Source organism: Anser cygnoides, chromosome 1 (genome assembly GCF_040182565.1).
Source record: "Anser cygnoides isolate HZ-2024a breed goose chromosome 1, Taihu_goose_T2T_genome, whole genome shotgun sequence".
Taxonomy (NCBI): domain Eukaryota; kingdom Metazoa; phylum Chordata; class Aves; order Anseriformes; family Anatidae; genus Anser; species Anser cygnoides.
The window spans coordinates 205,906,035-205,930,091 of NC_089873.1; the positions used below are offsets into that span (position 1 = coordinate 205,906,035).

General features: G+C 46.0%; 1 protein-coding gene across 1 annotated transcript in view; it reads right to left on the reverse strand.

Annotated features, from left to right (window-relative positions):
* SYTL2 (synaptotagmin like 2) overlaps positions 1 to 22,932 on the reverse strand; it is a 60,408-nt gene extending 37,476 nt beyond the window's left edge. The window contains exons 1-2 of the mRNA XM_013187366.3: positions 22,694 to 22,932; positions 7,159 to 7,579 (exon numbers count right to left, since the gene is read on the reverse strand). Of these exons, the coding sequence (XP_013042820.2) occupies positions 7,159 to 7,259 (101 nt within the window). The 5' untranslated portion in view covers positions 7,260 to 7,579; positions 22,694 to 22,932. The remainder of the gene's footprint in view (positions 1 to 7,158; positions 7,580 to 22,693) is intronic.
* Between the last annotated feature and the right edge of the window lie 1,125 nt (positions 22,933 to 24,057).

Below are 24,057 nucleotides of genomic sequence, written 5' to 3' on the forward strand. Positions count from 1 at the left end.
TCAGGCCTGGTGATTTTTTTTTTCTTCTTCTATGAAAGGGCAAAACAGCCATAAAAGGCTTACAAGTCAAAAGGAGTAACTGTACACACTACAATCTGCACAAACATGCCACTTTGCCCATATCTCAATAAGGCACAGAGATAGAGAACTCTGGCATTTGGTAGAGAACTACACCCAAAACTTTTATAACGGCCAAGCCTGAGTGGGGAATATGGATTTTTCTTTTTGCATAGTAGTTATGTGCATATAATTCTCAAAAATCAATCCTTATTTGATTGGTATAAATAAAGCAATATAACTTTAAACTGTTTGAAGGCTGTAGTAAGAATAATACAGCAGACTAGTGAGGTTATACCACCTCTCCCCATCCCTGTTATGATACCTCACCAGCAACACCTCCTTAATTCTTGCCTTTGGGGTTTCTCCGGAGAGTGATGTTTTGGGTAGGATGAAGTAAGCAGGGGCATGAGGAAAAGGCAGCCTAGTTCTGTTCGTGCACGTTCTTCTGTTTTAATACAGCCAGACTTCTGGATAGGCACAAGTCTACTGGTGATACCCTGATGATAATCTCAGCCACCACCTTGCTGTGGGATCCTTGGAGAAGTAAACTGGCTGTAGGCAGCACAGCTCCTCACGGCTAACGAGACAAACTGGCATTTATCCTGAAGTAGGAGGGGAAAACAAATTCCGACCTGGAACATCAGAATGGCCGAACTACACACTTGTGAGACAAGACTGATTCTGGAGAGAAAGGAGTGAAAGCTGGCAACTCTGGAGTTGCTCAATGAAATACGGTTTTTGGAACCAAAACGATGATCCCAGCTTCTATGCTGAATAGCTTTTCGTGAAACTTACAGGCCAGATTAACTCTGCTGAGCATCATTTCCCTCCTAAAAGATACCAACACCTGGGGCACCAGACTAGCATGCTGTCCCCGTATTTCATTCAACCTATACATACATTATCTACCGAAAATCAAGTCCTTCATTCCTATATGCTTTTCTACTACACCTCCTGCAGTCAGCACTCTTTCTCCTATTAATAGCACCACCGAGCTCAAAATAAGCTTCATTTTACAAGTAACACATGATAAATCACGTAGATACTGTCCAAGCAGACATACAGAAAGACAATTTTCTCGGGCAATTCTCACTTTACGCAAGCCTAACTTCATTCCATTCAGGAAACCTGCAGCAGGACTGTTGAGGTTGCAGAGCAGAGGGCAGGTGGTTAAGGTCTGCCAGCCCTCACGGTTTCTGTTAGCTTCCACCTGCCTCATTTCTCTTACTGCCTTCCACTGTTTGGTCGGCCTGTTTGCTTTCAAGGATTTGCATCGAAACTCCCAACAGCCTCCCCTCCCTCTTCATACACAACCCAAATAAACCTGCCAGGGAAAGCAGACCTCGAACCCTTCCCAACAAAGGAGCAGCTGTCCTGTGACAAGACATCCGTGGTACTAAAGCCAGCCTGGGAGAGCAGTACGAGATGACCTCAATCTGAGGAGGCGGGGTTGCTCTAAGTACCTGCATTCTCCCACAGGATCTGCCCAAACGCTACATTCCTAGTATGTCATAGGCTTTAAAAACAGACGTATAAAGCCTAAAAACAACCCTGACCAAGTGACTGACCACAGGACTCGCACAACAACTGTAAATGAGCAAAGAACCTGCATTATTGGAATTGATGCCGTGTTAAAGACTGGATTTCATTTTAGGATTTCAGGCCAGGTACAGCATCAAGACTAATCTACTCTAAAGACAAAGGTTTCCATTTGACACTCACTTGGTCACATCTTGGTGATGAAAGAGTCACATTTGGTGCTAAAAAAAAGGCCCATAAGGCAGGATAATTCCAGCAGAGATGAGCCTGTACTCTTTCTCCAGACAGATGCACCTTGCAGCTCCAAGAGGAACTTGCTCACGTCAGTTTATTCAGGTACTTGCGTACTCAAGAAAGCAGCAACTGCGGGTGCTGCTTGAGAGCTTTATTATTGCAAAAGCTCTCAGAAATTCTGCCCTGTTACCATGTTAAACCAGGAGTGGGGGGGGTATATTAAATTTCCAATGTTTAAAAAAGGGAAAAAAGAGAAAGGCCAGGTTTCATTTATTTGAACAAAGGTTATTGCTGAGCTGATGAGCTGGATCCCCCTATATCTCTGGCAGTGAGAACTGCCTCTGTGAGCAAAGGAACGCAAGGTATACACAGCAGGGCAGTGTAGTCTTATCCTCGAGTTCCTTTGGGTGGATGTTGTGGTTTAACCCGGCCGGCAGCTAAACACCACACAGCCGTTCGCTCACCCTCCCCCCTCCCTCTCTGGGATGGGGGAGAGAAACGGGAAAGTGAAGCCTGTGAGTTGAGATAAAGGCAGTTTATTAAGACAGGAAAATAATAATAATAATAATAATGGTAATAGTATTACTAGTAATAACTTGTATGAAACAAGTGATGCACAATGCAATTGCTCACCACCCGCTGACCGATGCCCAGCCTATCCCCGAGCAGCCGGCCCCCCCACCCCGGCCAGCCACCCCTATATATTGTTTAGCATGACGTCAGATGGTATGGAATACCCCTTTGGCCAGTTTGGGTCAGCTCTCCTGGGTCTGTCCCCTCCCAGCTCCTGCTGCACCCCCAGCCTGCTTGCTGGCAGGACAGAGCAAGAAGCTGGAAAGTCCTTGGCCTGGTGTAAGCGCTGCTCTGCAACAATTAAAACATCAGCATGTTATCAGCGCTCTTCTCACCCTAATCCAAAACATAGCACCCTACCAGCTACTAGGAGGAAAATTAACTCTGTCCTAACTGAAACCAGGACAGTGGAATACTCCGGGCTGTTCACAGCGTGACAGAGCTCCTTCTCTCTCCTTCAGCTGACCTGCCTGGCTAGAAAGAAAGGAGTCTAAGAACACTGGGAAAGAGCTTTCAGAAGTCCTTGCTTTGGCTAAAGGCATCTCCCACACACGGAGCAGCTGGCCAGTGTGCACTCATGTATACACTCTCACCACCAGCACATCGTGCTTCCTAATGAGTAAGGCTGTTAAAATTAATTGGAGGTCCCTAGTAGAATCGATAGATCCAGGTATATGATTCCAGTATGAATTAGAAGAGTAGCACAAATTTCAATCAGTAACTATTATTTTCCATTTTTTTCCGTACTATGTCAGAGAAGTACGTGAGAGCAAATTCTGGCTGACAAGAGGAGATACTCAGCTCTCTCTGTATTTTCAGCAAAAGAGTTCAAGCAACCCATTCGTTAGCATCTTACAATAGATCGATATATGGAGGGTGTTTTTTTTTTTTTTAATCGCTAACATTGGAATTAACTTCAGATTAAAAGCCTTTGCTCACATAGTAAGCAAACTCCTTGTTGGCACAAGATTATGTCCTAAAACTACAAGAATAAATTCACTGCAAAGTGAGTTTGGTCTTGTTTCACATGTTTTTAACATCAGCTCCACAAGAACTGTGGGTTTTATTTTCTTATTAGTTGCACTTGTTTAGTACTAAACTAGCTTGAATCAAAATCCACCGAGGCCTAGGGATGACATCAGTCCCCCGAGAGAAACCCCAGAATCGCGTTACTAGGTGGGATGCCTCTGGCAGGATCCTAACATCCTTAGATATAAATGTAGAGAAACTGAAGGCATGTACAGATGACAGCATTGATCCAGAACCCAAGAAAGCTTTCAAAGAAACTCAGTGTGGATCAGAGCGGATGATGGCCAGCCTAAGAGACCTCAGTTAAATATACAAGGTGTCACTCTCTTCACTGGCCAGGGCAGAAGGGAGAGCATGTACAAGCACACTGTGCTCTTGCCTTGCCCATGAGCCACATGCCTCTTTTAAATAAGATTTTTCCAATAATTTACGGACACCCAAACTTTTATCATGATAGAGTCCAAATATAACATAGAGGGATTTATAAGAAAAAAGGTGGTGAGCTGAACGTCTTTTGCAGAGACTTAGCTTGAAAAATAATCCCTAGCTATCCCTAGAACATTTGGAAGACATACCCTGGAGGCAGAGCAGCAAAAACAGGTAATTCTTTACAGAAAACGGAAGATTAGTTTTGACAGCACCTGAAAGACAACACCTCTAGGTTCTTTTGTCTTTAACCAGCCCTTTAAACTTGAACTGGTACCCATGTTCAAAACCATCTCCACCGAGAACCGTGCCTCTGTTAAGCACACCCTCAAAACTTGTGGTGTCTATCAGAAAAGCACTTGTGAAGCTTTTAAGAATGCGTTCTGATGACAGTCACTGAAAGCCATTTTCACGTTAGTCTGGTTCCACCAAGGCTAACAGCTCGCACTAATACCTTACATACCTCCCATCCTTCAAAATAAATACACGGAGAAAAACCACTTCCTTCTGACAGCCTTCTGACAGCCTACAGGGAGTGCTGCCTTGCAAAGCGACTGAATAAGAGGTCTGCTAAGGCTGAACAGGAGCAAAAACCAATTTCTACAAGGCTTTGCACACTCCCCCGACCTGTAGGAGAAATTAAGGTTACGTAACGCCCAGCAGAACCAGATCCCTGGAGCCTTCTCTCAGTGACACCCAGCGCCGTAACACCTGATGCATTACAGGGGCTTGGTGCTCTGCAGTCACCACCCTCCTCACCAGCATTTCCCTATCGCGAGCCTCCCTCATTTACACAAGGAGCAAACAACCCCAGCCACAGCCCGCAACGGTGTTTCCAGGAGCTTCTGGGGGGAAGGAGGCAGAAAGAAAGAAGGGGGGAAAGGAGAAGTGCAAGGCTGGCAGCACCTCCTGGGGCAATGGAGCAAAGAGAGGCTTCTTCTTGTCCTAGGCAAAAAAGAGGATGAAGTATCCACTGATTTCTTTGCATCACACGCTCTTGTAATCCGATTTCTCCATCAGCCTTTTGCCCATGAGAAGAAAGCCTCAATATCCCTTTTCCTTCGAGAGAGGTCTTGGCAGAGGTTAAAGGGGAAGCAGGCATGCTGCTCCCCAAACTACCCGCGTAACTCAGAGCACCACAAAAGCTGCAGGATGGGGTGAGCATCCGTTACAGCACACGACGAGCCAGGAATTAAAGCTGACAGCCTGAAGAGGCTGCGTGGGCACGTTTTACTTTCAGCCACACAGCAGCAGGAGCTGTGAGCAGGGAAGGGACTCATCAGGCGATTTGTAAAATTCCACTAAGGTGGTGCTCAAAGAGGATTTTGTCATGTTACCGGTTTGTCAGCACTCCAGGAAGACAGCACACAGGCTTCACAGATGGAACAGGTTATTAGAACACCCTTCAAGCCTCAGAATTTCTTTCTAGAGAGGAAAAAGATCACATGAAAAGGCTTCCATTATACGTACATACAAACAGCACTTTGTCAGGGTGTGACACTTGGATAACGACACTCGATCCCAGCTCTTAAGAGTCCTCCAGGTGTGCAAGGCTGTAGAATTCAAACCAAAAGATTACATCTCCTTGGCTGGAGAGCTAACTGACGGAGTGTTTTAACATATACTATATATAAAAAACAAGCTCCGTGTGCCACATCTACGCAGGAAAATCGGTTTCAGATGTAAGCTTCCAGAAGGTATAATATTCAGAAACCAGAGGAGACATTCAGTTGTAGGAACATGCTGATTACAGGCTACTGCAACCTGCAGGCCTTTGCATTTTCCACCACACCCTCTCGAGCTACAACTACAAATGGCACAAGCCAAGTTACAGAGACAAAAATACTTGTTGAGAGTGTTTCTGCAGACCACAACTAAAAGTGCCCTTTTGGATTTGCTGCTCCAGGAGGATTCCTTTTCCCAGATGTTTTCAAACTCATGGCTGCAATTACTCTTGAGCGCTTTCAGACCTGGCACTGTGGTGCCATTCCAACAGCAAAGCCAGTATTTTCCTGCCTGGAGTAAAGAAAAGAAAATACCCCTTCTGCTACAATTAAGTCCCTTTTCTGCTTTTTGAAGTGGGAGACAAGTCTATGTGGCAAAAACATCCACTTGTTTTAATGCAGCCTGAGAAGGAGAAAAACGGGAACATTGCTAATAAGGATGTGACCTCCAGCCTCCAGTGAAGCACACGCCTTGAGCAAAGAGCCTTTCTAACCAGGAGAAGCTACTTGTTTCTCCTTTAATGTTCTCAGGAGAAGAACAGTAGGAGGAATAAGCTAATAACTTGCTGAGTGCAGCTGACCAAAACCCACCAAGACCGTACAAGCGTACTTAGCAAAATAAACACTGCTTTTGGAGCAAGCGGCTGGCTGCTGTTTCATTTCCTTTTGGGATATACCTACACAGATGACATTCCTCAAAAAATATTCCCCTGCAGACAAGCAGCATCATGGTTAGAGTAATTTCGAAAGATTTAATTAGGGAATACATCTCTCCATCGAGAGCATCACAATGCAAAAGAATCCTAGAGAAGATTCCTGAATCGATGAGAGAAAATCCAGCCTCAGAACAGAGCTGTAAACTTTAGTTTGTGGTACAGCACCTTGACCTTTCAGCAATTAAGGTTCCTTTTTTGTTGTTGGGCCTTTTTTATTTTGGATATCGAGTCTGACCAGAGAAAAAGAGAAAATTAAAGAGACTAACTGCTAAAATCCTCATTCTTGAGCAGTTAGCTACCTGTGTTAGCTGAAACCACCATTAAATGGCTGTTTGTACCAGTGTGGGTGACTTTCCCAAAGTCAAGCCATCTAGGCAATGATGCTTTCAACGTGCACATCTCTATTCGTGGCAATTACCCTAACAGTAGCTCCAGGAAAACCTCCCAGCACGCAAAACACTCCACAGTACAGCTTCCCAAACAATCCACTGCTCCTTCTGTGACACCACAGAGCAAACAAGGAGCAATTTTCTACATTAGCCATGGCTTGCAAGGACTTCTTTTGGCAATGAAGCATAGCGTCAGTACCTCCTCTGGACTGTTACACCAACGCTCCACATATTTGAAGTACAACTCCTTCACTCAGGCATTTTGCTGACTGCATCTACACTGACTTCTTTTGTTTGGGGGCTCTGGTGCTCTTTTTCGGACAAATACCCCTACTTATGATTCAGTTTGCAGGTTTTGATACTTGCAAAGTACGTTCTTTCCAAGGAAACTAACACATTGAGTTCTGTTCAGATGCATACCAACCGTGTAGGTCTTCCCAGGACATCCCAGGGTGCCAAGTCTCTTACCTGACTCTCTCCTCTTCAGCTTTTTTCAGCTCTGCGTCCCGCTGCAGCACCTTCATTATTGCCTCTTGCTCCTCCTCTGTTAGGAAGCTTAGGTCAATCATCTTGGTGGGCGTAGGTAGGGCGAAATGTCCAGGAAGATCTTAAATCCTGCTGAGGCTAGTCTTGGAGTCCCTTTTAAGGGTATAGAAAGGTCTTTTTCAGCAGGCGCTGAGACAACTGGACCACGTTACAGTCTGATTTAAAAAGCCACAGATTTGGCTTTGCTGCTGTGGAGTGAGCACATGCTTCCCTAGATGAGAGACTCTGGGGAAGGTGCCACATTGCTGCTCGCCATCGCGACGGTGTCTTCTCAGCTCTGCCTGCTGGAGCGACAGGTCATTGATCCAGCGCATCCAGTGTTTAGGAGCAGCCTAACCATTCCCTAAAAAAGAGACAAGGAAGAACAAGCTGTAAACATCAGGGAAGTTGTTTACGTGTGTTTTTTTAATTAAAAGAAACGAGTTTTTCAGTGTGATTAAACCACTTTGTGAAGTTCAAATGGTCACTTCAAGTCAGACTCGTTTTACAGGCCTCCTGAACAAGGTGGTCACAACAATATATTCCTCTTCAATATAGTGACTCATGCCGAAACGCAGAACCAAGCGCCATCCAAATGGCAAAATTTGAAAATAAGTGCATTTTAAGCTGTCCTTTAAGTCAGCAGAACAACTCAGAAGGAAGGAGAAAAAATAAGATCAAGAACACCGAGCATGCATCCATTTAAAGTACAAAAACAAAACCACGCAGTCATAAGCACTGCCATTATATTCAGGAGCACAGAGGAAATCCATGCCTACGGTTATCACACACAGATCAGCAGGAGTCAGATATCTCAGAGGAAAACCCACTGCTGCTCACAGCCCTGATTCAGGGCATGGGGCAAAGCGCCCTGCACAAAGTGCCCCACGCAAAGCTATTTCCACGCGCGTTTTCTGCCAGTGTAGACTTGGATTGCATCCCTGAGCTCTCCTCGCAAGGGCTAGAAGTTGGGTGTTTGTTTGTATAAAGACTGGCCAAACTCCAGGAACAGAAAACCAAGCAAACAAAAACCAACAACAGAACAACAACAACAACACAGCAACCAGCAACAACACCCTAACACTTGAGTTAAAACTCCCAAGCTTGCCACGCTGGTTTCCTTATCGTTAGCATATTTCTAGGACACCATTTCTGGCAGGTCACCAACCGAAGAGAGCAGAAGAGCCGTCCCATAAGGACGAGCCATTGAACTTTTGGACCCCACTCCGCTCCTACCACACTGTGCGCGCCTTGCCCTCCACACCTATCTTCCCACTCCGAGTCTTCAAAGACTCCTTCCTCCTTCCAGGAGATCAGAAAGACAGCAGTCATCACAAGCCCCGGAGGAAAAATCCCGAGGAAGTCGTCAGAAGGCTGCCAAACACAACATGTTGCTGCAGCGAGATGGGAGGAGGCTGGGAATGCATCAGAGGGATTTGGGTGCTCCAGTTCAAGACGTAGGGAGCGCGTTCTCCAGCGACTGCAACGCCTCTTTCTGCGGGATTCTGTCTTGTCTGTAACTTAAGCGTTTATCGCTCAAACTCTTCTCACTCCTACTCAGGACAACAAGCGACAATTTTAAGATTCTTTCCGTAAATTCCTCCCAAATGGGAATTCTACGACAGACTTTTGACCAAAATACTCTTTCCCCCCAAAACAAACACTCCTCACTGCAGGGTCAGGTACCACATTTGCAAAGTCAGGATCCTTACGGTACCACTGGAAAACTTTTGGAAGCTGTAAGTTACTGGAGAATAGCTCCGTCATTCTGATCTGCTACCCTGGGCTCAGGAGGAAGGGATGCATTTCCAGAAGACGTGTATTGAAGTTTGAATCACTTCCCTTTCCTTTGTACCAGTCCCCGCCTTGGGAAGGAAAGTCAGGGTATCTACGGATGCCACAGGCTGCATTACAGCTGAATTTACAAGATTTGACTTTTACTCACAACATTTTCCTACTAATAGTGTATAATTCTGTCAGGAATACGGTCCCATGAAGGCCCAACCACTCTTCTGCAGAACATCTGTAATAAAAGCAAAATAATTTCTACATAAATGTCTTGACTGTGTGGAATCAGGAATCGTGCAGTAACATGAACCTCATCGTTTTACCCAAACCAAACCACGTCCTTAAGTAGGAATTTCAAACGCTGCCTTGACTCTGGTTTACAGGCAAGAGTTGCAGACATCTAAAAAAAAAAAAGCAGCTGACTGTTCACTCACCAGGCAATCCCAACTGCTAAAGGCAGAAACCTCTTCTTCAAAAAACTTGGAGGAATAAGGGAGAGGGGAAGAGCCCCCTGTGTCTGGAGTACAGCCTGTTAGTGCTGCACAACTGCATCAGGGATGTGAGGGAGCCAGAGAAAAGAATTCAGTGAATTCAATGCAAGCCTCAGAAGCATCCCTAGGGATAAACCTGGTGCGAGGCAGCAGAGAAGCAGCTGATGTTAGCGGCCACGTCTCCATTCTAGGTAGCTGCCAGCGCAGCCCTTTAGGGCCACGTGTGCCTGCTGTAGGTGCCAGCAGCCTGACAGCACCGTCCCGCAGGTGGGCTGCTTATATGGCAGCGATCTAGCAAGCGTTAAAATCACACTCCCAGTCGCTGTGCCTGCTCCTGAGTCCGTGAACATTCAGCCAAGAGGTCAGAACGAGGTATTGGCACTGGCACCACGCAAAGGGAAACTTCACCTCTACAGGTAACAGCATTTCGTACAGATGCAGAAGGAAGCCGCGAGCAGGTTGATGGTCATGCCCCCCTCACCCTGAAAAAGCCCCACAGCCTTCTGCACGTGGTTGTGTTTGGCTGCTATGTGAATCTTCTCCGTGATTCTCATGGGGATTTTGTTCCATGAAGTCGACATAACGGTACCTCAAACACCCTGCCACCTGTAACTCTGGCCTTTTCAAAGCACATTCAAAAAATAACGATTTATCCCCGAATTAGGCAGAAATAAGAAGTGCTCGCTACAGAGCCACAAACACACACAACCCTGATTTTGTTCAGAACCCACAAGAGGTATGGCTATCAGCCTTCACTGTCGCGTGGACGCTTTCCACAGCAGCTGATGAAACATTCAGCATCTGCAGGGCTGAACAAGAACCCTGGATGCTGCCTGGCTGGCACGTGCACACCGGCCACAGGGCCAGAAACCCACGTTGCAACCACAACCTAGGCACCTCTGACTTGGAATCACTGAGGATTTTTTTTCCTCGTCAGTCAGGCAAGTTGCTTGCAGCGGGTCCACGAAGCCTGTAAGGAAGCTGCCACAGGAATAGCACCTTTGTCTTCAAAGGAGGCTGACGGAGGAGAGTTACATCTATCAGTTTAATTCAAAACTCTAAAAGAAACAGCAGGGCAGCCTTTACAAATCAGGCCTGGGGGAGCTCAAAGCAAGGCCCGCTGCTACGAACCCTACCATCGTTCTGCAGAGCAGTTTCCACAACTAACTTCGCATTCACACTTCATTTTCGGGGTTTCTCTCAACCAATTCCCCCCTCACCCAGTAGATACGATGGGATACAGCTCCTGGACTAAACACGAGCTTCACAGCGCCACACTTTGCTAAGTTTAACACACCGTGCTGTCTTAATCAGGTCATGTTCTCCTCCCAGCTCTTCGGAGGAGGAGAGCCCTATGCGAATTCTGTTCCACTTACCCCCTTGCATTCTTCCTGCACTGAGATTTGCATGGCATTATGTTAGCTGCTTTTGCTTCTATCCTAGGTTAGGACAATAAGCTTCCCAAGTCTTAACCAACGCAGCCCAGATCCTTTAGGTTCCTTCACAAAGATAACAACATGATGCTTCAGTTAAGGCATGTCTGAGTACCTGAAAAACGGGCCCCTAATCTCTCTGGATAACCAGGTAGGGAAAAAAAAAAAAGCATTATTTTTTTCCCCCTTTAATGTGCATCATCCATACAGCACAAACTGTATCACGTTTCACCGCGATAACAAGACTTAAGTCACTGGAACCGTGCCAGTCACAAACTGAAGGCAGGATGGATTTCAGTAGAAACGAGACAAAAACCTCTTTCTGCGTACCTGGGCAGCCTTGGGAGACCCACTGCAGACACACGCTACTGCACAGCTGGCTTTCTGCAGAAGATTGTAAGCACTGCTTCCAAGCACAGACAGTAAAAAAACAAAACAAAAAAACCCGCTGACTTTGAATAGAGCACCTATTAGAGGTCTAAGGCCAAATTTCAAATTCAATGCCTTCCTCCACTGCAAGTCACCCACCAGCACCCCGAGCTCAATTCTTCTGCTTTCCTTTTTCTTCTTCATCTGCACCCTTTTTACACAAACTTTTTCTTAAAGCCCCTGTACATGCCGAAAAGAATTGAGAGGTCTCAGCATTTTCTTTGGAGCCACTGTTATGGGAAGTTCTCCTTTGGCAGGAAAGCTTTCAGACCCAAGTTCCACATACAACTGAAAGATCCCACAGCAGACTCATTAAATCATAGAAATCAACAGAAACACCACAGTGACCGATTTCTGGAGAAAAGCAGTCATCTCATGTTGTAGACTAGCATTTATGAGTCTTGGTATATTTAGCTTTTTTTTTTCCCCCCTCAAATCCAACTGAAACCACACCAACTGCTCCCTTTCATAAAAGTTTTCTACTCCCTGTAATAAACGGGAATCTGAAATCATGTTTTCTGTAATTCCTGTATGAAAGCTTTTGTTTTGACAATAATAAAAAAAAGAAGGCCCGAGATGCAGTGTTTCTCTCCCCACCCTCAAGTTGCTCACAACTTCCAAGTGCTTTAGCCCTGGCGACCATGCAGAAATTGTCTTCTAAATGTTTCCCAGAACCTCCTCGAGCGGCTTTGTGTCCCGATGCCTTTAAGTTAGGCTTTACGTTTTTCTAGTACACAAGTCATAAAAGACAGACAACCTCATTTGCCCTGCACTGAGCCTTATTTTTTCCCCTACTTTCTCCCCAGTAGGAAAAGAGAATCTGAATTCAAATACTTCATTTATGAGCTACCGTATTAAGAGGTACCACAATCATAGCCCTGGTTGTTAAGTTTTTACTCTGTGCATACATATGGGATGAAATGAGGGAGAGGCAAGGAAGAGGTCGGAGTAGTTTGCCACGACTGACATTAAGTCATCACCAGGATCAGAAACCAAACAGCACAGCCCCAGTCAGCCGTTCCATCCAAATCAACAAGACTTCCTTTTGCGTGCAGCAGCCTCATAACGTCGTGTATTTACATTGCAAAGTTGCTTTTCAAGGGCTCCTCAAGCTGCTAACGCTTTGCTTGGGGGAAGCTGTCTTGCGTCCAACGCCTTCTCACACGACAAAGGCGGTGACCGCCAACCCTACGCTTTCGGCTGCTTTTTGCACCCTGGTTTGTGCCAGCTTCTTCAGGTGAAGGCACAATTAACCCGCAGGCCTGGCTGACCAACAACTCTCACCTTCATCACCTTCACGCCGTAAGGAATTCAGTTTCAAGCAACCTACTGCCTCTTAACTGTAAGCGGATTTGGTTTCCTGACTATTTCTTCGCTGCTCCAACACACCAGTGCTGGCAGCTCGGGTGAGCTGGAAGTCCAGACACAAGGCAACAGGAAGCTGAGGAAGACAGATAAACAGAATCGTGCAACCCAATTTGCATCTGCAGAGAAACTCCTTATTCTCAGAAAAGGGGTGACTGCGTTCGTCCTCAACACACATGCTCAGGAAATAATTAATCCTTTATTTTTGAAACGAGGAAGCCCACAACAGTAGGAGCAACGAGAGCTTTGCAGGACTGGCTCCCATCACCCTGGGGGGTAATGTCAGGCAGTAATGGGAAAAAGTTTTTTACTTTGGGGAAAAAAAAAAATAAATCATACTTTCCTAAACAAATTTTTTTCTCTGCTGACATTTATCCAGCACAATCACAAGCAACGCAGCACCATCCTAGGCTCAGGGAGTATAATTTTTCTAAATACACGATGCAAATCCCTTGGAGGGAGAACAGCTCATTAAGCTAAACGCCAGCGCTGGCAAAAGCACCAGTAGTTTAAGACAGTCACGGAGATACTTGTGCAGGAGGTCAGAGCACCACGGAGTTAACTTTGGGTAATGGAGAAAGAAAACCTTTTAACTTTCAAGAGGGACTTAAGCCCTCATTCGAGAGTTTAAAACGTGGTCGGCTGTAGTGGCATGAGCCTGAACTTCAACACGCAGGAGGAGGCCTGTTGTCATTTTCATTCCTGAGGGGGCAGAAGGGAAGAGATCTCCCAGTCAGATATGCATATCTGCAGCCAATCCAACTGCTCTTTCAGGAGGTGTTATCGGAGCGTTTTCGAAACGATAACAGCTACATGTACAACATAGATCAGATTTCCAGCAGGCCCAGAGATTAACTTAAAGGGCTGTGTTTGCCAACATGTATGTTTAGTCAGTGGGAGGCAGAGAGGTTTTTATCTAGCCGGTTGTGAAGCAGAAGGTGGCGGTGGTACAGGGAGCTTTGCAGAAATAGAGGGTATCTGCAATAAAAAGTTGCTCTTACAAACACAGAAATGATTTATTTTACTCCAATAATAAACCTACCTGCTCCCCTGTAGGATACTCATTACTATACAGTTAAGGGACAGAACCTACTTATCTGCAATTATAGTACCAGACAACTACTCCAAATAGCCACAATAGGAAGCCAAAAAAGATACACAACAAACCTTGCTCACGCCTTACCCTTGCTCACCAGTATCGAGATGACTCCACTTGGTTTTAGCCTGCAAAACAGTTACAATCCTAAAGTATCCTTACTGATGGCCTTTTAATAATAATTATCTAATAATTTTCCAGAACATTTAACGTTACTAATTGCTGTGTTTGTAGCAAATTCAACGGGAGTAATGCAAGCACTTGAGAAAAACTCCACTTTTCTCCAGTAATACCTGTGTCGGTGGTCCGCACTGCTCTGCCTCTGATTTACTTTTTGGGGCAGGGGGTAAGAAGCCAAGGCCATCATCGCGTTGATATTACACGGGCAATTGTTCTGGTTTACGTAAAATTTACTCTGAACAAAAGAGCAAAGCATTAACAGCAAGAAGAAAAAAGCTAACAACTGAAAATTGGAAGAGGAAAGAACAATTTGTTTTGGTTGTGGCCTAATCCCTTTAATAAGGTATGGCAGCTTGCCACTTCTTTTCACAGGGCTCGGATATTGGCAGCAGTGCCTAGGAAAGAGGATCTCTCTACCTTCCACCATATACAGTCATTAGGCCGGTGGTTTCAAAAAGATGTGGTCTCTGGAACAGGAGGTTCATAAATTAGAGAGGAACCCAAGAGAAACACACCTAAATTGTTCTTTTCCCTATGACCATTGTACAGCAGATTAACCAGAGATGCCAAGCCATTCATCGTAAACTGTCAGAAGCATAAAACTTCTCAAAGAACTTGAGTTCTTTACAAAGCAGCTTCAGAATTACAGATATTCCAGCAAGCTAACATTAACAACATCAGTATCTCTCAAATTCTGAGGCTTTCCAATTCTGGTTTTATTTCCTTACACATTATACCATTGACACTGACATAATACATTGTTTGAATTAATAATTCATTTATAAGACCTTCATTCTTCTAGCTTTTTTTTTTTTAAATCAATGGTTACAACATGAAGAATATGTTCTCAGTGCAAGGGACTTGAAATGCAATGGTGAAGAGGGCTCAGTCCTCCAGATCTCTGAAGGCAGAGCGCTATCTGCTGTGAAACAATTGTTCTCCTCTCCCTGCACAGAGGGAACAGACTCCCTCCAAAAGCAGGAGTGTGGGGGTTCACAGGACACAAGCTCCCACCATCACTTTCATTAGACCCACATCGGGTCCCGCTTAAGAGCATTTTTGTCTTGTTTGAAAACAGATATAAATAAATATTCAGTTATTTAAGAGATCGGAAGCAAACTGATTACGTGATGGGAAATTATCTCCTGACTGTACGACGCTTATCTGGCACACTTCTGCATTTGATGGCTAGCTCTTCCTGAACTTTTCCCCAACATAGCTACAAGACAGATTCAAGTCCTAGCTGGGGAGTTTGACAAGGCAAAAACAGTTTTCCTTCAAAAAAAAAAAAAACAATCTCATAGTGCAAATAACTGATGAAGTCCTTAACAGGTTTGGTTAAGATGATGACACCTTCCTTTCACTTTAAAGGTGGTTTGTTTTACTTCCTTGATAAATTCTGCATTGGACTTGTAGTATGTGTTTTCTACATTAATTCCCTCAATGATCAATGAATAGTGATAAAAAACATCCTGTCAGCTGCGTTCTTGGTTTTAGCCTTCAGTAAATCAAAGGTGCAATGTTCCCAATACAGAAGGGTTGACAAGTTCAGGTACTGATTAAATAACCTTGGTTAAACAACCTTTTTTATGTGAAAAGAGAGTACACTGAGCTGCAGTTCCTGCAGTCGTGGTGTGGTCCAGACTGTTCGCTGATGGAGGAGGCCTTCGAACAACAGGACTTGACTAAGGGGCTAGCAGCATCAATGCAAAGAATTCATGGTACCGAGAACAAGCATGGATTTGCATTTGAATGCTTCCTTACATCAATGTTTACTCAACAGAGCTGACAGTAAGACATTCTGTAGAGTGATTTCAGTCTTGGAAACCAGAGGGAAGACCCTTAAATATACAGTTTCTGACGAAGCTTTGCAAAGGGTTGACTGCAAAGCCTGTCCACGTGTCTCTGATAATTTTAGCCCACCAATCATCGAATATCCCAAGCTGGAAGGGACCCACAAGGATCATCAAGTCCAACTCCTGGCTCCACACAGCCCCACTCCAAAATCAGACCCTGCGTCTGAGAGCGCTGTCCAAACACTTCTTGAGCTCTGGCAGCTTGGTGCTGCGACCACTGCCCTGGGCAGCCTGTCCCAGTGCCTGACCACCCTCTGGGTGCAGAACCTTTCCCTCACACCCAGCCTGACCCTCCCCTGTCCCAGCTCCATGCCGTTCCCTCGGGTCCTGTCCCTGTCCCCGGAGAGCAGAGCTCAGCGCCTGCCCCTCCGCTCCCCTCGTGAGGGAGCTGCAGGCCGCCATGAGGCCTCCCCTCAGCCTGCTCTGCTCTGAATAAACCCAGGGACCTCAGCCCGAGCTGTCAGCCAAGAGTTCGCCCACTGCATTATGCATTTATCTAGCTTGATGTGCAGAAGGATACTGTGAGAAACAGTACCAAAAGCTCTGCTGAAATCCAGAAGGATTACATCAGCAGGCTTCCCTTAGTCAGCTAGGTGAGTAACTTTGTCATAAAAGGCAATTAAGTTCATTAAACAGGACTTTCCCCTTGAGAACCCATGCCGGCTGTGACCGACGACTGTGCTGTCTTTCAGGTGTTTTTCAACAACCTCCAAAATAATCTTCTCCCTAATTTTACCAGGCACTGACGTCAGACTGACAGGTCTGTAACTACCAGGGTCTTCTTTCTTGCCCTTATTGCGAACTGGGACTAGGTTTGCCAGCTTCCAGTTGACTGGGATTTCTCTAGATTCCCAAAAAACACTGAAAAATAATTGAGAGGTCTCATGCCGGCATCAGCCAGCTCTCTGAGCACCCTGGGGGGAATCTGATCGGGCTCCATAGACTTATATAAGTCCAGCTGAAGCAGCAAATCCTGCGCAAGTTCAGAGTCAGCTGGAAGCTTATTCTCACAGTCACGGTTGTCCAACTCAGGGCTCTGGGGGTCCCATCGGTGCTAAAGAGAGGTGAAGAAGGCATTAAACACAATTTCTGTCCCTACTTGTGAGGTGACCAGTCTCACCAAGCAACAGACCGATGTTATTATGGGACCCCACGGGTCAGTGTCTGTTGCAGCTCGGCGAGCGGGGGCTCTTTCCCAGCTCTCCTCATTCAAGCTGAGTTTTATCAGCCGTGGAGCTCCGTGGTTGCGCAAGGACGGCGACCGTCACTGATGCACTGATCCTTCTCCACCGTATTTCTGAACGCAGGAACTTCAGGCTGCCTCTTTTATCTACCACAGAATTGCTCTGAAGCGCTCTCGCTGCCAGCCGCTCAGGTCACCAGTGGCGTGGCACGTTCCCTCTGCAGGAGGGCACACCGTAGAGCCTCGTGGTACAGCTGGAGCACAAAGCCGCCAAATCAGGAGGGCAACTTTTGCAGCACCTTCGCCTCCCCTGAGGCAGGCTACCGACCTCGTGGCTTCACCAAGGCAGCTCTGCCAGCAGCCCGGCGCAAGCCTGAGATCACGCAGAACGCTGCGACAGACGCTCTGCTCTCAGACGTGATGAACCGTATAAACAAGCAGCTGCAGGAGGCAGAGTCAGCCCTTCCTCACCCAAAACTCCCCATATAATTTGTCACCGTAGCCCCCCTACTTTTCAGGCACCAGCCTTGTTACTGTAACTACGGCTTGGTTTAATTGATGACTACTGCGAGCAAACAGGCAGCAAACAAACCAAGCCCTTTGGCTGTCCTTTCTCATGAGCTGACGGACCAACCACAAACCTCGGACACTGCTCAGGCACATTTCTTAGCTTAAAATGACCTACCTAACAATTGATGTAATCTGAAGGCTACTAAAGAAAGGTTGCGTCAGTTAATCCGGTCCTCGCTGGAAGACACACACGTGCCTGAAAACAGGCACAGAATCCAATCACCAGCAGAAATCAGGTGCCAGTAGAAAAAGAACGGTCTCTAGGAGTCCTGCAGCCAGAGAAGCAATAAGCGAGCTAAGGAAAGAGGTGGAAAAGAAGAAAACGCTTTGGAGAAATTTACAGATAAGTTAAAACTGTAAGTGACTAAAGAAAAGTTAGCCTACAGTCCGCAAACTGAATGCAGTCAGAATCAGGTCTCACCCCAATCACAAAAAAACAACTCAAGCTTTGCAATGAAGTTTTTAATAGAATCACAGAATGGTTTGGGGTGGAATAAACCTTAAAGATCATCTAGTTCCAACCCCCCTGCCACGGGCACAGATACCTTCCACTAGGGTGGAAGCTTAGTGGGGTTTTTGCTGTTTGTTTTTAAATAGATGCATAAAAAAGCTTGCTGTAGCTCCCTGTTAAGAGGAAAATCACTCATCATCCAGCTAAAACGTCACTGCGCTCTGGAAATCAGCATAACATAAATACTCCACCTGCTCCCTCAATCCTTCTGGCTAAGAATTTGAAACCAGCCAGCAGCGATGTCAGTCCTCCTTAATAGAGATATTAAATTGCCAGAATAACAGGAAGTCTATCAGCCATGAAAGCTTCGCTCAGGAGACAGCCCAGCCCGGCAGTGCAAACAATCACGTGCAAAAGCCAGTCTTTTCCCGGGTCGGTACGAGTTTCATGGAGCGCCTGCAGGCAGCCCCAAACAGAGCACTCAGGAGGAGGGCTCTGGGCAGCTGGCACTGCGATACGAGAAGCCTGGAAGGGCAGAGCGGGAGCTGAATTGCTCAAGTCACTACACGTGGGAGGTGAGGAGCAGGTTGCGTAGCAGCCTGCCGTTGCACTGGATGGGGCACAACGTCAAACTGCGCCGCCTGAATGGGATTTGTCACGGAAAGGCTGCTGAACAGCACGGGGATAGGAAAGAGGGAGAGAAAGGCTGCGATGGAAGTTGTTTTGGAGGTACAGTTAGAAAAATCCAAAGTTTAGTTTGTGAGTATAAAACCTGTCCCTGAACAAGGGTATTTATTTTTGCAGGAGTGGCTCATTCTTGAAGAGGAGAGCAATGCGAGGCATGAACTTTCTCCTGCCCAATGCCTACAGCACACTCCCAAGAAGCCCAAAACCCAAATCCAAGAGGATTCAAACTCACATCCCCTTGTTTACCAAGATATGACAGTCTACGGTTTCCTTGACTTCACTTTTAACCCTCCCTGGGGCTGCGCTACTGAGGATTAAACTCAATGATCATTGAAGTCATGTCGCAACCTTGCGAGCAGGAACAAGCACCCAAGTCTACTTCCCCGCAGTCGGGCCACCACGTCACAGACTGAGCTTTCCCTCCTGACTTCCATCCTCATGCTGCCAGCCCTGCCCAGATTCATTTTTAATCCAGGTCTCTCCACCTGCAGAGAAGTCCTCTAATCACTACAAAAGAAGAAAAATGTACTGGCACTTCCACTAACAAATTACTGCACGCTTCCAAAAAAACAACCGACCAACAAAACCCCACGCAACCCACCCCAGCTGAGGGAAAAACATAGTGGGATGAGCATTCCTAGGTGGAGCACAGGCAACCTGCAAATTCAGCAAAGACGGTGGCAGATTTGTGTCGGCAGGAGCACAACAGAGGGCCCAGGGCTCACTGCTTTGGGTTGTTTGTTAGGTTTCTGCCTAGGACTTCAACATACCTTTTGCTTAAGGAGCCCAAAGTGCAATTACACAACCTTTTCTCTGGACCTCACCCTTAATTCTTCATAACTGATGTCCCATTTTTAACACTATTTCTGAAGGAATCATTTAAACTTAATAGATAAGAAAAGCACGGGGGGGGGGGAAGTTTTAAGATTTAAAAAGCCGATTGTTTCAGTGATTTCTAACACAGAAGCCTTTGAATATTCTAATTTGCTTCTGGAGCTCCAGTTACACAGCTGAGATTACATTGTCTAACTGTAGTCCCCCCCAGCCTGCCCAGGAGTAAGTCACCGACAACTTATCAGTCAGAATCAGGCTGTTAGTAACACTGGGCAATTCCATACTGAGTTTACCAATATTCAGTTTGGTCCTTTCACAGAACAAAAGCACCAGGTAGCAAGTCTAGGGCATTGTTCTGCTGGTTACTCTGCAAATCTCCTTTGTTCTTACTTTATTTTTATTTATATACATAGATGCGCACACAGACAGAGAAGCAGAAATGTAAGATTTCCTTGACTGGGAGAGAGAGAAAAAGAAAAATATACTTTATAAGATACATACTAGAGGAAAAAGAATATAGCAAGGTGGAAGAAACCTTCCTCCCCTCGAAGTTGTTTGTTCATTTAGTATATGTGCACTGAACACCAAGCAGAATTTAACTCAAAATTAGTCTGGCACTACCCAGATAGATAAAGAGCCATAAAATAAGAAAGGATGAAAGACGAGTTTCATTTCCCCCTCAACACACGTTCCCCCCTCTCTCTCCCCGTTGTCACTGCAGTAAGCAGTCAGGTTACATGTGGCACAGCAGCTTTACACCATGAGGTAAGAATCTAGCACAGCCTGTTGCTGTACCCAGGTGAATTTGAATGACTCCCAACCACAAGAACGAAGCATGAATAAGTCTGCTCAAACCAGCTGTCAGTCATTTCATGCCCCCGAAAGCTAAAGAACCAGAGGCTGCTCATACAGCAAATGCAACAGCATTGGCTCGACATACAGGAAAGCCTGAGCGTTTGAGCACCCGGAGACCAAACAATTTAAGGAGCCTCCTTAAATTGACTTATAACAACCTAAATCTAACCTTAAATATAAGAACTGCTGGACTTGGAGCACCAGAAAATTACCTACTGCTTTTAACAGTTTTTTGATTTAAAGTCAGTCATATTGAATGAAGAGCACTTACTATACAGAGAAAATTTATAATGGTGCAAAACAAGTCACTGCTGAATGAACTAGAGACTGACTTCCACAGGACAGAACCCTCACTTTTAATTAAAGAAAAATACAATTAAACGTTTTTCCTGCTGAGTGGCTAAGACTTACTTTTCAGTTTCCCTGCAAATAATGTTTTATTGGTAGGATTTTTTCTGATGTTTCCCATCACCATTGACAAAGCAGATTCCTTTTTGTCACGAGCACAAGAACAATGATAGTGTAGAAAGCAAGCAACTCCTTGGACTTCTCTCACTGTTTAGCTTCCTGATAAATTTTTCTTTCTAGATGTAACAGCTAATACCTGTCCTTCTGTGACAGCATCAGAGGGTTCCTCCAAATACTAAACTGGAGCAGTACTTCCAGCTGGGAATCCAGCAAGCGCTGCCTGCAGAATGACAAGAGCTTATTCCAGAGAATGTAACTGTTCATGGTCCCTACCTAGTACTTCAGCAAAGAGACAAATTCATGTTCCTGTCATTCATTTTGGGGGGCAAAGGAGTGTCGTTTATTTTGGTCTTTGTCAGCATTGATAAATAACGACGATCTGTTTCACTGAATTTTAAAAGCCTGACAGCGAAACCAATACTACATTATTCTGGGCTGCAAGAGGAAGGAAGTTTCAGGTCCAATGCCAGGTTTGGAAAATTCCAAGACGTACTTTGTAGCCAAAGCACAGGCCTGCTGCACCAATGAAGAAGAAGCAGACTAAGCAAGATGCCTTAGCATTGCCTTGCTGTAAACCCATACATAAGCACTTTAAAATATGGTAACGGGTAACAGCATATGTGCATCTTGTAACGCTTTCATAACACAGGTATGCATAAACATACAAAAGCACATAACTGCAAACAGAGGAACAGGGACTTGGGGTATATTTGCCCAAGAAGTGCACAGGAAAATACGTGCAAGTAGTAGAATTTGCAAGATAAGAGCAAAGGATGTAGAGCAAGCAGGAAAGATGTGTGGTGAGAGCAAAACAGACCTGCAGAACAGAGAGAAGATAGCTCTGATGGAACCAGAACAACCCTGCAAAATAAATAAGCTGTTAGCAAAATCAAGGTAAGTCTTACTTCCCAAAATAATATGAACTACGTCAAAAGGAGATGAGATCACACCCGTCTCTTCCAGGGAGGAAACAAGGTACACAAGACATTAAGCAAAAAAGATGGTAATTAATGAAAATCACAAAATTCTCACTTTGATTCCAGCACCTCCTGTCAAAGAGCTCTCAAGCACCTTACGTTGACCTCAGCAACTAAGACCATCGAGACCTGTAATTACCAGCTTTAAATACAGGGCAACAGTTCCAGAGCACTGGATATTCATAACTTCACAGTTTTAAATCTCCTCTCCTTACACCTTTGAGAAAGCTCTGAAATAATCACAAGGGCATTTGACAAACTGCCCCCAAATTTACGCAACCTTCATCCCGCTGCGACGATCCTATAAGACAGATCCGCAACTGAGATCCTTCTACTCACAGAACCGAGTGCCTCAGATTTTAGGGCCAGGTCCTACCCTGCAAGTCCCTCTAGAGAGGGAACACAAGACGCAATGAACCGTTTCAAAGCGAAAAAGTTTATTCTTTCCACAGAGACCACTAGCATCTCTCCGGCAAGCCCTGAGAGCCCTCTCCGAGCAAAGCGAGTCCTGTTTGTAGGAAAGCAGGCTCCTACAGAGCTAGGTCCGGGGAAGTTGGCACAGTTACTCACCGCCCATGGCCACAAGGAGGTCTCAGCACACAGGGACAAGGTTTCCCTTCTCCACACCGGCCCCCAGCCACAAACCTCGCTTCCCCTCAGCCAGCCAAACCCCTCAGGCTCGGAGCGAAGCTCTGACTCCAGACCCCGCTGAGCGCCCACAAAACCCCTCCGGGCAGCCCCAACGGGGCACCCCAGCGCCTTTTTCCCGTGGTTTACCCCAGCCCTCCGGTCAGGAGCAGCCCAGGTTCCCTCACCCCTGCCGGCAGCCGCTTTCCCCGCTTGTCTGAGGAGACGGAGGCGGTGGCGAGAGTCGACGCGGCCCCGGCCGGCAACCGCCGCGCCAATGGCGGCGCCGAGTCCCCTCAGAACAGGGCGGCTCCCCCGGCTCCGGCCCGCCTTCACGGGGCTGGGCTCGGCTTTGGGGCACCTGTGGGCACCGCAAGAGCGGCTGGAGGAAGTGGGGAGGGTGTCATGGGTGTGGGGAGACTGTCAGGGGCGTGGGGAGGGTGCGGGGACTGCCCTGGGTGCGGGAGGTGGGAAGTTTTGGGAGGGGGTTTGGGAGGGCACTGCTGAGGCGGAGGGCTGTGGAAGCTGTCTCCTCAGCTGGAAAGGAGGTATTTCTCATCAAGTCCACACAAATCACATAGAGTTTGGCTTGACTGGTAGCCTTGAGGGAAAATGATCTGTATTTCACTTTATCTGGTGATAGGTAAGCTAAGAGGAGCTAAGATACGCCTGTTTGCAGTAGATACATACAGTGATAATGAAGGTTTCAGTCATCTGTTTGTCCAGGAAGCCACTGTAAGTGGTTTTCTGTTTAATCGGCGGCACAAAATACACATGCCGCCATTTGGTAGGATGTTCCAGCAGGACCTTTCCCCTGAACTGAGCTTGGCTTGGCTTGGCTTGGCTGTCTTGGTGCCAAGACGAAGCTGAAGTCTCTCTGGGAGCAGGCCGACAACGCTGACTCCCTGTCCTTCAGACAGCCCTTGTGGTGCTGCTTTTGCATTACATACGATCTTCCCAAGCCATTTGTTTTATATTTTTAATTCTGTTTGGGGGCACCTGGAAAATTTCAGTCCCTGGAGTGCTTAAAGTAGAGCCTGCAGTGCCAAACCTGCAAAGTTGCTCAGGGTGTGCTCTGGCCACGCTCACGGGACCCCACTTTCCAAAGACTTCCCTCTTGTGTCCACAGTTTGCATCAATTCACTCCCCAAATCCTCCGTAATCAACACTGTATTCCTACTCATCATAAAGCCTTACATTTCACCTGCTACTCAAACTTAGGTATGGTGAAATAATTTAATGCTCTTTAGAAAAAAAAAAAAAAAGTGTCATTTTTATCAAGAGTCAGTAAATTACGTGTATTTTCAATTTCAGCTGTTTTATGTGGGGCTTCCTGTCAACAAAAAAATAGAGAATAGAGCGTGCTTTATGCATTATCTGATAATATTCTGGATTTTAATGGGGCTTCTTTTCAGTTCACATGGATCAGAGTGAACTGGAGACCTTGTGAAAGCTTAAAACTCAGTTACTCCCTCTAATAAACTCCATTCAAGTGCCTCTTATCCACACACCCTGTTTATTTAGATTAACGCAGTGTACTAAGCTGCATTTA